This window comes from Chlorocebus sabaeus, chromosome 5 (assembly GCF_047675955.1).
Source record: "Chlorocebus sabaeus isolate Y175 chromosome 5, mChlSab1.0.hap1, whole genome shotgun sequence".
Taxonomy (NCBI): Eukaryota; Metazoa; Chordata; class Mammalia; order Primates; family Cercopithecidae; genus Chlorocebus; species Chlorocebus sabaeus.
The window spans coordinates 66,427,583-66,441,514 of NC_132908.1; the positions used below are offsets into that span (position 1 = coordinate 66,427,583).

A 13,932-nucleotide genomic window follows, 5' to 3' on the forward strand; every position below is an offset into this window, starting at 1 on the left:
TTCCTTATGTTCAAAGTAATGTCTAGCAAGAGACTCTTCCGTAAGTATATGTATGTAACATAACTTATGAGTGCAGCTTGACAACTAATTCTTTTTTGGCCCAAATCACTGCAAATTCAGTTGTTCCTTGACATTAGCAAAATTAACTTTTATAGTTTTAGCTGTTTTGAATAATCTAAAAGGTTCATGCCTTGAGTAATTTTTTAATCTTATTGTGACACAAATTGGAATCACACTCAGTAAGAGGGCCAGTATGCATGGACAGGTAGCTACTAGTGGGTCAGCCTTCAGTCTCTGCAGTTCAAACCAGCTACACTATTCTACTTAAAACTTAATCTCATTTACTTCTCACAACCATTCTGTAAGATAGGTGCTATTATTACATTTTACAGAAGAAAAAAACACTACAGTCATATTTAGGAATTTGGATTTTCTCAGGTTTACTTACAATATATTCCTTGGCATTAATATTAGTAATTCATTAGTATTAGCTCTGAAAGTTATAAATTGCCTTCCCTTAAGTGCCTCTATCTAAAATGACTGTGGAATCCTTGGCCTGTACAATATATTTGTGGAGATTATATAGAGCTAGCCATTCTATCTTTTGGACATCTCAGGGTATTTCAGAGAAAGAAAGTATATCTTTTTTTTCCCATAAAATATCAGATCTATTATTTGAGGTAATGGACACAGTATAAAAAAGTACAAACTATTAGTAAATTTAGTTTCCTTAATATTGAGGGCTTAGGGTCAACAAAATGCTGCATAAAATTTTGAAAATACAAGCCACAAAATTGCAGATTTTAAACATAAAACTTATGCTTATGCAGGGCGGGGAGCAGTGGCTCACACCTGTAATCCCAGCACTTTGGGAGGCTGAGGCGGGTGGATCATGAGGTCAGGAGTTCGAGACCAGCCTGGACAACATGTTGAAACCCCATCTCTACTAAAAATACAAAATTAGCTGGGCATGGTGGTGTGTGCCTATAGTCCCAACTATTTGGGAGGCCGAGGCAGGAGAATTGCTTGAACCTGGGAGGCGGAGGTTGCAGTGAGCCAAGATCTTGCCATTGCGCTCCAGCCTGGGCAACAAGAATGAAACTCCATCTCAAAAAAAAAAAAAAAAACCTTATGCTTATGCTATAAAACTTAGACTTATGCTAAACATAAAACTGATTAAGAATTATCAGGCAGAAGATATAAAGAATCCCTACAAATCAGTTTTTTGAAACCTCAGTAGAATATGAGAAAAAGGGCTGGGCACAGTGGCTCACGCCTGTAATCCCAGTACTTTGGGAGGCCGAGGCGGGTGGATCATGAGGTCAGAAGATCGAGACCATCCTAGCTAACACGGTGAAACCCCGTCTCTGCTAAAAATACAAAAAATTAGCCGGGCGTGGTGGTGGGCGCCTGTAGTCCCAGCTACTTGGGAGGCTGAGGCAGGAGAATGGCGTGAACCCAGGAGGCGGAGCTTGCAGTGAGCCGAGATCGCGCCACCGCACTCCAGCCTGGGCGATGAGCAAGACTCCATCTCAAAAAAAAAAAAAAAAAAAAAAAAAAGAATATGAGAAAAAGATTTAAACACTTTACAGAAAAGGAAACACAAATGTAAACATATGGAAATGAGGTTTAATCTCATTCATCATTAGTGATATGTGAATTAAAATCATAGGTATATTTCATACCTAACCAGATTGATAAAAATTTAAAATTTTGCAAATAAGAGTTGGTTGGAAAGTTTATCCCCCAACTCTTAAAAACACTCCTAGGGTAATGTAAATGAGTATAATCAGTTTGGAAAGCAGGTTGGCATTATCTAGTAAATTTGACAGGATGAATTAACTTTTGACCCAGCAATTCCATTTCTAATGATATACTTGATAGAAATGTGTGCACAAGTACACCCAGAAATATGTACAAGAATGTTCACAGCAGCATTATTCGAGATATTCAAACATCAGAAACAACCCTAATAAATCGTGGTATATTCATACAATGGAACACTACAAAACAATAAAAATAAATGAATCACAAACATGTAGTAATCTGGATGAATCTCCAAGAAGAAAAGTCTGTCTTAGGACAGGAAGTTATTGTTGAACCTGAATCTCCTGTGATGCAGTATAAATGTGTTTCGTCTGGTTCTCTCTTCAGTCGCAGTTAAGTATTAGGAAAAATTATGTGAGTATTGGTGTCAACCATTCTCAGTCTTTTGTACTAAAGAAATTTTCTGGCCAGGCACGGTGGCTCATGCCTGTAATCCCAGCACTTTGGGAGGCCTAGGCGGGCGGATCCACCGGCTGAGGCAGGAGAAGGATGTGAACCCGGGAGGCGGAGCTTGCAGTGAGCCGAGATCGGGCCATTGCACTCCAGCCTGGGCGATAGAGTGAGACTCCATCTCAAAAAAAAAAAAAAAAAAGGCAAATTTTCTTCTTCAGTGTTTTCTTAAGGATCCTACTTTTGGATTCTTTAGGCTTTTGTGGTTGCTCTTCAAGGAGTCTGAATTCATTACTCTTATCAGGAGATTACTTCAGAGTTCCCAGTGCATATTGCTGTTATACATGCCGTATTGCTTGGTATTTTAAACAAAACTGCCTGGCTAACATTCCAAACTAGTCCAGCATAGCTTTCTGCCATACGTAAGCATACAGAGTGCTAGGCATGTTTAGGCAAAGAATCATTTTTCTTATGAACTTCAGCTCGTTTTATTGACTTCAAAACCTTTTAATACCAAGACTCATATGTTTTAAGTAGAGGGGCAGCCGGGTCATTTGGATCATGGAAGAATTATACTTTAAAACTAGTGTGCTAATAAGTTCTATTAAAGAATTATTATGTTAAGGAGAATGATGACTGTTCTGAAGCTCCTAAGGAAAGGCTCTTGCAGTACTTTTGAAGCTGCCATTTGCTTTACCCTATTAGAACTGTATATACTTTTTGTGTATGTGTATCCTTATTAGTGTCCAAACTTAACTAGGGATTAAGAAGAGGAGTTTGAAATCACACTGTCCAACTCCCTTACTAGCTTTGGGATTTGGGGTGCAAAGCTTATGTTTCTCTTGTATGAGATGAGAATAATAACCCTATTTCATAGGGTGTTGTAAGGATTAAATCTTTAAAATACATATGAAGTAGATAGGATATTTCTGGTAGTTATATTAGATATGATTACTTCCAAATTTATATTGGGATGGATTTTTTAAATCCATATATGAAATGTCACATAAGGGTGTTTTTTCCTGTTTAAAAATGTTAATTGCAGAATACGTGAAAAGCAAAAGCACAGAGAAGACAATGTGAGAGTATCCATAATCCCTAACTCAGAAATAACCACTATATGACTTTGTAGAAACACATATAAAGGCATGGAAAGGCATCTTATTTGATATCATACTATTGGTTGTTTTTAACCTTTTAAAAAATTACTTTGTAATTTTGTCACTCTAATCCAAATATTTTTTCCCCAACTACTTTGTGATAAAAGCAGTTAAATTTCCCAAAGTAAATAAAAACTCCTTGCCCATATAAAAACATGTGAAAGCTGAAAGATAGTGAACATTTGTCTTAAAATATTAACAATTTTATTGCTTTCTCCCCCTCCTCCTAGTTGCTGGTCATACTGGATTTTACCCATCATAGGCGCTGTTCTCTTAGGTTTCCTGTACCGCTACTACACATCGGAAAGCAAATCCTCCTGAGGAGGCCTTGCTGAAGTTGGAAAGTGCATCCATTTTGGGGTGAAAACTAGAGACTTGCTTGGGGGCTGCAGAAGTGCCCTCTCCTCAAATCCTGCCAGTTGCATTCTTCCCCCTTGGAGCCGAGACGATTGGCCAGACATCCACCTCAGATCTAGGACCAGCGTCCTCCATCTCTCAGAGCCTTACTCCCAAAGTACCTGCTCACTGTTCTGTGTCAAATGATTGCCGGTGTTTCCTCTCTTCACTGGTTTCCATGAGTACCCTTATATTTCAAAACTTCGTGTTCATAAGTTATAGTGACATTGCTCTTTCGTAAAAATGCCTGCTTTCCAATACTTTGATTGCACATTAGATATTCTTAACAGGGCGGCAGTCTAGTGTTGAAACTTTTATTTTTTCATTTTTCTTTTAAGTAAATTTTTTAAAAAAATTTCTTATTTAGGGCTGGGTGCGGTGGCTCAGGCCTGTAATCCTAGCACTTTGGGAGGCCAAAGTGGGAAGATTGCTTGAGGCCAAGAGTTTGAGACCAGCCTGGGCAACATCGCGAGACTCTTATCTGTTTTTTTTAAAAAAAAAATCTGATTTAATTCTGTTATTTATCATAAGGGGTTTAATTCCTGAAGTAAAGGTATGCACCTATTAAACTTAAAACTGCCAAATGAGTTTTGTTCCTTTTATGTGCATGATAAAGCTACAAGGAATGGTGTGGCCACCTCCTCCTCCCTTTCAAGCTAGGGCAGCGGGTAGCTCTTCCCACCCCCTGAGCCCAGCCCCTTCCCAAGTGGTGCCGGACAAAAAAACTACATGGCCCTTTTATATCTTGGGGCTGGAAAGGGAGGGATGAATTGGGGTGATAGAACCCTGGTGAATTCAGAGTTATCTTTCTTTAGAAAAATACTGAAAAACACTACTTCAGGATAGGAGTTTAGAAAAAGCACCAAAGCTTTCACTTTGGTTTGGCACCAGTTTCTAACCATCTGTTTTTTCTACCCTAGCTATCTTTTATTGGTAAAATATAAATGTATAATTATGTCTGTAGAGCTTTACCAAGGATTTTCCCTCCTATTTTGTTTGTTGATTAGCAAATTTTTGATTCTCCATTTTGCAAAAGTAAGAGACTCCAGCATGGCCTTCTGTTTGCCCCGAGTAAAGTAACTTCCATAGAAAATGGTATTTGAAAGTGAGAGTTCATGACAAGAGCCCGTTTTCCATTTCTTCTGTATTTTACCTCCATGACTCCAACTTGTGGGTTTGTTCTGTTTTTCCATGAGAATAAAATACTGGCAGTTTTTTTCTCTGATGTGTGTTCATTGAGAAGTAGGTTACTAGAATTATGTTACTGTGTCTTATTGGTTCAGTGATGATTTCTCTGGCATATTAGACTTATTTTTTTCCCCATAGAAGCACCTGAGGAAATAAATAGTACACTGGCTGTTTTCTGCCAGCAACTGTGGTGATTTTTCTCCCTGTCCTTTGAGAATTGCTAGTCTGCTTCTGAGCCATTGTCATATCCGGCAGGGAGCAGCTTGGTTCAAGAAGGACCATAGAGGCTGCTCAGCATCTCCTCCCTCCCTCCCAGCTTGCCAGGGATTTGATGAGACAGGAAACTGCCCAGCAAACCAGGGACTGCCCATGCAAACTATTTAAGAAAAAGTTCAACCCAGGTCTTGTATCCTGTGATTTAGCAGTTGAATGAATACAGAATTCATCAAAATAATATTAACCTTGTACTTGCACACTTGGATATATTTGGGAGTAATTTTAGGAGATTTCTGGCTGAGTTTTACAAAATGTCAGGGATATGGGTTTAGTAAAACTTTTATCTTTAGAAAAATGTTCGTATGCATTATAAGATGCTACTTTTAAGACAATATTGATAAAAACCTTGGTTATTATTTAACAACAGTGGTATGACTTGATGCTTTTCTATTTAAAGGCAAGGAAGGATTGGTATATGATTGCCTGTAATAAATAAATTATGTGATTATTGGAGTACATTGGGGTAAAAGTAAAGAACAGAGGAGTATTGAGGAGCTTGAAATGGAACATTCAATCTAAAGCCAAGCCTGAAGATAACTTGAATCAGTTGTAAAAGTGTGTTGGCAATGTCCAAAATTGAATGAGAAACATCTGGCTTATAAGCAATGTTAGAGAACTACCATCTTAAGTAAAATTGGTGTTTTTGTTATTTTTAAGGTAAATGCCAGTGCAAAAGGTATGTTTTTCTACTTCACATTGGTTTTCTTTTCCTGTTTACATCTGGACTTGTTTTTTACTGAGAGCCAGAGGAAAAGATAATTAGACTTTGTCTCTTCCACCCATGAAATCCCTGCAGTACCCAGGGCTGCTTCTGATGTGCTTCTGAGCTACCGCTGATGTGATGTCACTTTGTATTAGAAAAACCACTTGGGGGTCCATTTACTATTATTCTGTTGCCTACAAAAACAGCCAGGTGAAAGGTAAATCTTGTGTGAGAGTTTGCGGAGGTTTTTCTAAACAATAAAGTAATATAGCACACTAGCCAAATCCATCCAAAAGGACTTTTTTTTAAGGAAGTAGACTTGAATTCACAAAACAGTCTTGACATGGGTAGGTGGTGAAAGTCCTCTGGAGAGCAAGTGGAGCCAGTCCCCATTGGCTGACAGTGCCACCTGGAGCTGGTCTCCGGGGTGTTTGGTTGTTTATTCCTGAGGAGGACTAACTGCTGCTGCTGCTGCAAACTGGACTGTACACATCATGGCTGCTGGACACGAAGGAGGAGGTAAGAGAAGTTTCGTGCCACCAAAATAGAGGGTGTTGGTACCACTGCCCCTGGTCTGAGAGTCAGGGTTTAAACCTCCCTCAGTAGAGACTAGTTTGAAATGACACCAAAATTCCCCAGCCCCTACTCAGCAATTGGTTTTGGTTTCCAAATGACTTCCGCATTTGTAAAGATAACAGAGTGGTGGGGTCAAAGTTTATCTTGTGTTTAGATCTCAAGACTCCTTAAGCAAAAACAAAAATCCCTTGGAACCTATCTTTTGAGCCTGTAAAGTTCTTTTAGCAGTTGTCATAAATGCATATGTTGTGAAATCAGAACACTGTCGAGTTTATACTCATTTAGCTGCAATGTGGGACAATGAAAAATGCTTTACAGGCCTTAAATCATTACTTATGGTATCTCCTGCTTTAAAATCTCAAGCAATATCTATCTGGTTAAATTCCATTTTAGGAGATTGAGATGCAGAACGTTGATGTTCATGACCTCCTCCTACCCCAGGAGAAATGGATTCAGACATGTCTTGTCTCAACAAGAAATTGATTTTTCTTTTTTTAACTATCTCATTCTGTTGCCAAATATCACAGAAGTAATGAGGAGTTTAGTTACATTTGGCTGTTGTGCTCTGAAAGAGCCAGGTTTGGAATTTGTGGGGGTGATCTAGGAAGAAGGTTCCAAAGAAGCAGAGGCATTTGCCAAGTTACCTACCCTATATCCAGCATCCTCCTCGTGAGCTTCAGTAGCTGCTCTTTGCCCACGCTTGTATCCTACGTTTGCTATTTGGGCAAACCATGACTTCAGTTATTTAACTTCCCTTTTTTTTTAACTTCACCTTTGACTGTGAACAAGTAACATTAACATTCCTTTTGTATATTCACTAATGGCGTTAGTTTACCTATTTTATTTCAGAATATTTTGAACGAAGATCTTTGTCTCTTTCTGCTGGAATGCACACACAGTGAATGTTTGTTAGAACTACACACAGTAAAGACCCTGTTTTCCTTTTCTTGCCCTGACTACACTTATTTTTTTTTTAAGTAGAAGTGTTGGTTTTGTAATCCTCAGGTGTTCTGGAAGAGAAGGATTTGAGAAGCATGACAGTCTCCCGTGTCTGTGCTAACGATGTGTTTAGCACAATGTGGTGGGGAGTTCCGTGGTTCTCCAGGATTCTGCTCACTGTTCTTTTCGTGAAGTGAATCGTTCATTTGATAATCGTGAAATGCAAAAAGTAAGGCTGTGTTTTAATGGATGTGAAGTGGGAACGGGGTAGCCAGGTTTGAGGTTCTGTTTCCACTGAAACTACCTACTGAAAGAGAAGCCAGTACCAGGTAATACTGTTTTGTTATCTGCAATGCCAGTCTTCAAATGATTGTTTTTCTTGGAAATAGCTAAACTGTTGGGGAAAATTAAACACTGAGATTGAAGTTTAGTGACTGTGTTAATAAAACAAGGGAAATAAACCATTTTTATAATTACCTTTAAAACATACTGATAGCCATCTACCATTACTAACGTATCAGATTTCTGTTGAGAGATCGTTCATTAGGGCTTGGCTATTTCACTATCACAGGAACTGAGGATTACTAACAGGAAAGGATGCCCCCATTCTTGTTACCGAAGTTTGAATTTAATATTTAATCTTCGATACTAATAAGAATTTATTATCATAGCACTCTCCCTGATGCTGCATAGTTGGTAGGTGCTTGACAAATCCTGGTCGATTCATGAAAACCTGAGGTAGAAGACTGATTCCAATTATGTAAATCTAAGGGAAGAAATATCCACACAATCTGTTAAGCTGCTGGTAATTGATAGCATAAATGTAACGTTAATTAGTGAACTAGATTGCTATGTATGTGCAAAGCCCAGTCAGCCTAATCACATATGTGCCAGCATTTTAAAAACAAAATTATTTGATGAAGCAGTGAGAGACTAGAGTGGCTTTCCAGGTGAAACATGAGAATGCACTTGTAATGCTGTCATTTCTCTGACACCTACTATGTGCCATGCAATGTGGTTTACAAACCTTGCTGATCTGTCCCTGTCTACCTTGTAAGGACACTTTTATGGCAACTCAGAGAGCCACCTGACTTGACCACAGAGCTAAGAGGACAGCCAGGGTTTTTCTGTTTTGTTTTGTTTTGAGGCAGAGTCTCTATCCTCCAGGCTGGAGCACAGTGGTATGATCTGGGTTCACTGCAACCTCCACCTCCTGGGCTCAAGCAATCGCCTCACTCACCCTCCCAAGTAGCTGGCACTTCTAATTTTTGTATTTTTTTGTAGAGACGAGGTTTCACCATGCTGGCCAGGCTGGTCTTGAACTCCTGGTCTGAAGTGATCCACCCGCCTTGGCCTCCCAAAGTGCTGAGATTACAGGCGTGAGCCACCTCCCCTGGCCTGAGAGCCAGGGTTTAAACCTGCCTCAGTAGAGACTAGTTTGAAATGACCCTTGAATCCCATGCAAATGGCTTAGTTTCTTGAAGCCAGTTAATGAGAATTTAGATCTGAACTATGTTGCTGAAAACAACTTTTCATAAGAGGCAAAGGATTGGGAATTGAGGACGACTGATGAAATCCTTAAGCAGCACATATGAGAAGTCCTTGCATTTCATCAGTCTAGGATCCTGGATAAAATTTAACATGGAACTATGTATGTAAATACATAGTTTTTGGTTTTTTTTTTTAAAGAAGGTTTTGCTCTGTCGTCCAGGTTGGAGAGCAGTGGCATGATCGTAGCTCACTGTAGCCTCAAACTCCTCCGCTCAAGTCTCAGCCTCCCAACTAGCTGGGACTACAGGTGTGTGCCACCATGCCCAGCAACGTAAAAAAAAATTTTTTTTTTGGTAGTAGTAGAGTCTCACTATGTTGCCGAGTCTGGTCTCAAACTCATGGCCTCAAGCCAGTCCTCCTGCCTCAGCCTCCCAAAGTGTGGGATTACAGGCATGAGCCACTGTGCCTGGCCCCATTTTCCTTTTTTTTTTTTTCCTTCCCTGTTTTTCAGAAATTGAAGTGGGATTGTCTTCCCAGACAATACAATGATGTTCATAATAAGAATCTTCTGACAGACCTACTCACTCTGATTTTAATAACCTAAGAAATCTAATCAGAGACAAATAGAGATAGAATCAGGAGAGGCTAAGTCATGAACAGCACAGGAAAATGAGCTTCCGAGACTCCCAGTCTGACCCCCTTTTTCTCTTTTGTAACTTTTTTTTTCCTACCTCTCATCCTACCTCATCTTGCCCTCTTGCTTTGCCTCGTGTTTTATTTTATAAAGGACAACACCTCAGCTATGCTCCTCTTTTCTTTTTCTTTTATTTTGGAGCTGGGATCTTGTTATGTTGCCCAGTCTGGACTAGAACTCCTGGGCTCAAGCCATCCTCCCACCTCAGCCTCCCCAGTAGCTGGGACTACAGGCATGCACCACTGCACTGGCTACATCTTCATTTTTGTGTTGTGGTACAAAAATGTACTTGACGCTCTGTCCTAAAAACAATGGGAAGAAATAATTTACTTATAAACTGGACCATCCAGAAAGAATGCAGTTCTGTTTGAACATCTCTATTCACCTTTGTTTAAAGCTACATCCTAGCTCTGGGCCTTTCGTGTGAATCAAATTTGCCTTTTCAGTTACTTAAAATTGGGCTTCTGAAACCCACATATCTTGACAACTATGGTCTCTGTAACTTATCTGACCGTAAAACACTTGCCTGGGTAATGTCCTTGTAAGAGTTCTTCCTTTCTGGCCGGATGCGGTGGCTCACGCCTGTAATCCCAGCACTTTGGGAGGCCAAGGCGGGTGGATCACTTGAGGTCAGGAGTTTTGAGACCAGTCTGGCCAACATGGTGAAACCCTGTCTCTATTAAAAATACAAAAATTATCTGGACGTGGTAGTGCATGCCTGTAATCCCAGCTACTCGGGAGGCTGAGGCAGGAGACTCTCTTGAACCTGGGAGATGGGGGTTGCAGTGAACTGAGATCGTGCCACTGCACTCCAGCCTGGGGGACAAGAGTGAAACTCCATCTCAGGGAAAAAAAAAAAAGTTCTTCCTTTCCAAGTATACCTAAGTTCCCATAAGACAGAAAGTCACTTTTTTGGTTGTTAATTTTTTGAGATAAGGGTCTCACAATGTCACCCAGTCTGGAGTGCTGGAGTATCATCATGGCTCACTGTAGCCTCCACCTCCTAGGGTCAAGCAATCCTCTTACCTCAGTCTCCCGAGTTGCTGGGACTGCAAGTGCCTGCCACTGTGGCCAGCTAATTTAAATTTGTTTTAGAGACAGAGTCTTGCTGTGTTGCCCAAGCTGGCCTTAGCCTCCCAAAGCGCTGGGATAACAGGTGTGAGCTACTGTGCCCAGAAACTCATTTTTTATTCCATGCCAAGTCTCAGTATCTCTGGAAAGAAGAAACATTCTTCACTTTAAAACACCTACAGATTATTATTGTCATAGAGTAAGATACAGAAACCCGCTTAAGCTCACATAGGTAACAGAGAAATGACTTGCTGTGAATCAGTAACAAATGAGTATCTGATGGAACACAAGGGTAGAAATCAGCTGGCCCTCCTGAGGATCTAGGAACAGGAACCAGAAACCCATAGGAACCAAAGTGGTTAGTTTCCTGTCCAAACTTCTAAAGGAAATTAATAATTAGAAGTGAAAATGTGGTTGACTGGGTAATATGAGTGTCTACGTTTGGTCCCATCAAGGGAATGGGAACCCATCCCCCAGCCTTGAATGGGAAGGGGATCATAGGGAAAGCAGTTTCCCAAGGGAGATGCTGTAATTGCATACTTTGTGTATATTTAAATGTCTTCATTAATTAACTAAACGCCCTCTGAAGGAAGGCACTTCTGCACTTCTCAGGGTGCCCTGCATTGGGCTGGGCCATAGGGAGGGCAAGGTGGATTCAGTATGGCTTACCGTGCTGTGCCTGCATGGCTACAACTATAGCCATGCTGTAATGAAGACAGTATAGTCCAGGCGCGGTGGCTCATGCCTGTAATCCCAGCACTTTGGGAGGCCAAGGCAGGCGCATCACCTGAGGTCAGGAGTTTGAGACCAGCCTGGCCAACATGGGAAAACCCCATCTCTACTAAAAATACACAAAAAAATTAGCCGGGTGTTGTGGCATGCACCTGTAATCCCAGCTACTCGGGAGGCTGAGGCAAGAGAATTGCTTGAATCTGGGAGGTGGAGGTTGCAGTGAGCTGAGATGGTGCCACTGCACTCCAGCCTAGGCGACAGTGGGACTCCATCTCAAAAAAAAAGAAGTAGAGTTCCCATAACCAGTTTCCCCTATTATTAACATCACATGTTTATATGCGACAGTTGTTACAATTAATGAACCAATATTGGTACGTTATTATTGAAGTTCTTATGCTAGTTCCTTAGTTTTTGCCTGATGTCTTTTTTCTTTTTCTGAGATGGAGTCTCAGCTCAATCTTGGCATACTGCAACCTCCCCCTCCGGGTTCAAGCAATTCTGCCTCAGCCTCCCGAGTAGCTAGGAATACATGCGCCCGCCACCACGCCCAGCTGATTTTTTGTATTTTTAGTAGAGACAGGGTTTCACCATGCTGGCCAGGCTGGTCTTGAACTCCTGACCTTGTGATCCGCCCACCTTGGCCTCCCAAAGTGCTGGGATTACAGGTGTGAGCCACCGTGCCCGGCTGACCTTGACAGTTTTAAGGAGTACTGGTCAGGTACATAGTAGGATGCCCTCTGTTAAAATTTGTCAGATGTTTTCCTCATGATTAGACAGAGGTTATGAAATGGGGAGAGGAGGACCACAGGGATAAATTGCCATTTTCATTATATCATCTCCAGAGGACACACTGTCAACATGATCTGTGACGGTTGATGTTGACCTTGATCACCCGGCTGCGGGACTGTTTATCAGGTTTCTCTACCCTCTAGTCACTCTTCAGGAGGGACTTTCCATATTGTTCCACACTGTGGCCGGAAGTCGCTGCACAGCCCACACCTAAGGAGTGGGGAGTTATGCTCCATCTCCCTGAGAGCAGAGTGTCTACATACATTATTTAGAATCTTTCTGGATAGGAGATTGGTTTCATAGATTGTTTTATTTCTTTTTATTTACATATTTATTTTTAGAGACAGCATCTCACTAGGTTGCCCAGGCAAGAGTGCGGTGACTCTTCACAGGTACAATCAATCACTGCACACTGCAGCCTCAAACTTCTAGCCTCGAAGTGATCCTCTCTCCTCAGCCTCCTGAGTAGTTGGGACTACAAGCACATACCACCATACCACGCATGCTCAGGTTTCACAGAATTTTATAGTGGATTGATATGTAGCTTTTTTTTTTTTTTTTTTTTTTTTTTTTTTTGAGATGGAGTCTTGCTCCGTTGCCCAGGCTGGAGTGCAGTGGTGCGATCTCGGCTCACTGCAACCTCTGCCTCCCAGTTTCAAGTGATTCTCCTGCCTCAGCCTTCCAAGTAGCTGAGATTACAGGCATGTGCCATCACACCCATATAATTTTTGTATTTTTAGTAGAGACAGGGTTTCACCATGTTGACCGGGTTGGTCTCAATCTCTTGACGTTGTGATCCGCTCACCTCGGCCTCCCAAAGTGCTGGGATTACAGGTGTGAGACACCGTGCCTGGCCCCAAAAGGTGTTTAGTAACTTGCCTAAACGTGGATAGCCAAAGGCCATCGACTATTTTTGGAAAGCCTTCCCATGAAAGATAGAGACCAAAACAAAATAGGAAAAAGAAAAAAAAATAGAAAGAAAGAAAGAAAACAATGCAGAAGAAAACTAAAGGGGGAAACAAAACAACAAGCTGATAACATCAAAAAGATGAGAGATGACATTGTCTCCATGAATACAATAGGATGCTATTTTAGAAAAGGAACATTCAGCCGGTTCATACCTGTAATCCCAGCACTTTGGGAGGCTGAGGCAAGCGGATCACCTGAGGTCAGGAGTTTGAGACCAGCCTGGCAAACATGGTGAAACCCCATCTCTACTAAAAATACAAAAATTAGCCAGGCGTGGTGGCAGCTGCTTTTAATCCCAGCTACTCGAGAGGCTGAGGCAGGAGAATCACTTGAATCCGGGAGGCAGAGGTTGCAGTGAGCCGAGATCGCGCCACTGCACTCCAACAAAGTGTAGTGTGACAGCAAGATTCCGTCTCAAAAAAAAAAAAAAAAAAAAGAAAAGAACATTCAGAGAATAAGACTTCTAGAAATTATAAGCAGCATTGTAAAGAAATCCTTGTCTGAAAGCCTTTTCTTGGCTTTTTTTTTTTTTTTTTTTTGGATCAATTTATTGCTCTGAGGTTATTCAGTCTAAAGATATGTATATTGTTAAGTCTGTGGATCACTTTCTAACTACTTTCTAAGAGTGGCACAATTTACCATCCCACCAGCAATATCTAAGAATGCCTGTTTCACTGTGGAATTGGATACTTTGCATCTCAGATCCAATGCTGGTGTACCTTTTCTTAGGT

General features: G+C 41.0%; 1 protein-coding gene across 1 annotated transcript in view; it reads left to right on the top strand.

Moving 5' to 3' along the window:
* Positions 1 to 4,993, top strand: part of CYB5B (cytochrome b5 type B) — a 39,769-nt gene extending 34,776 nt beyond the window's left edge. Inside the window, exon 5 of the mRNA XM_007993808.3 lies at positions 3,608 to 4,993. Coding sequence (XP_007991999.1) covers positions 3,608 to 3,698 — 91 coding nt within the window. The 3' untranslated portion in view covers positions 3,699 to 4,993. The remainder of the gene's footprint in view (positions 1 to 3,607) is intronic.
* The last annotated feature ends 8,939 nt before the right edge of the window (positions 4,994 to 13,932 follow it).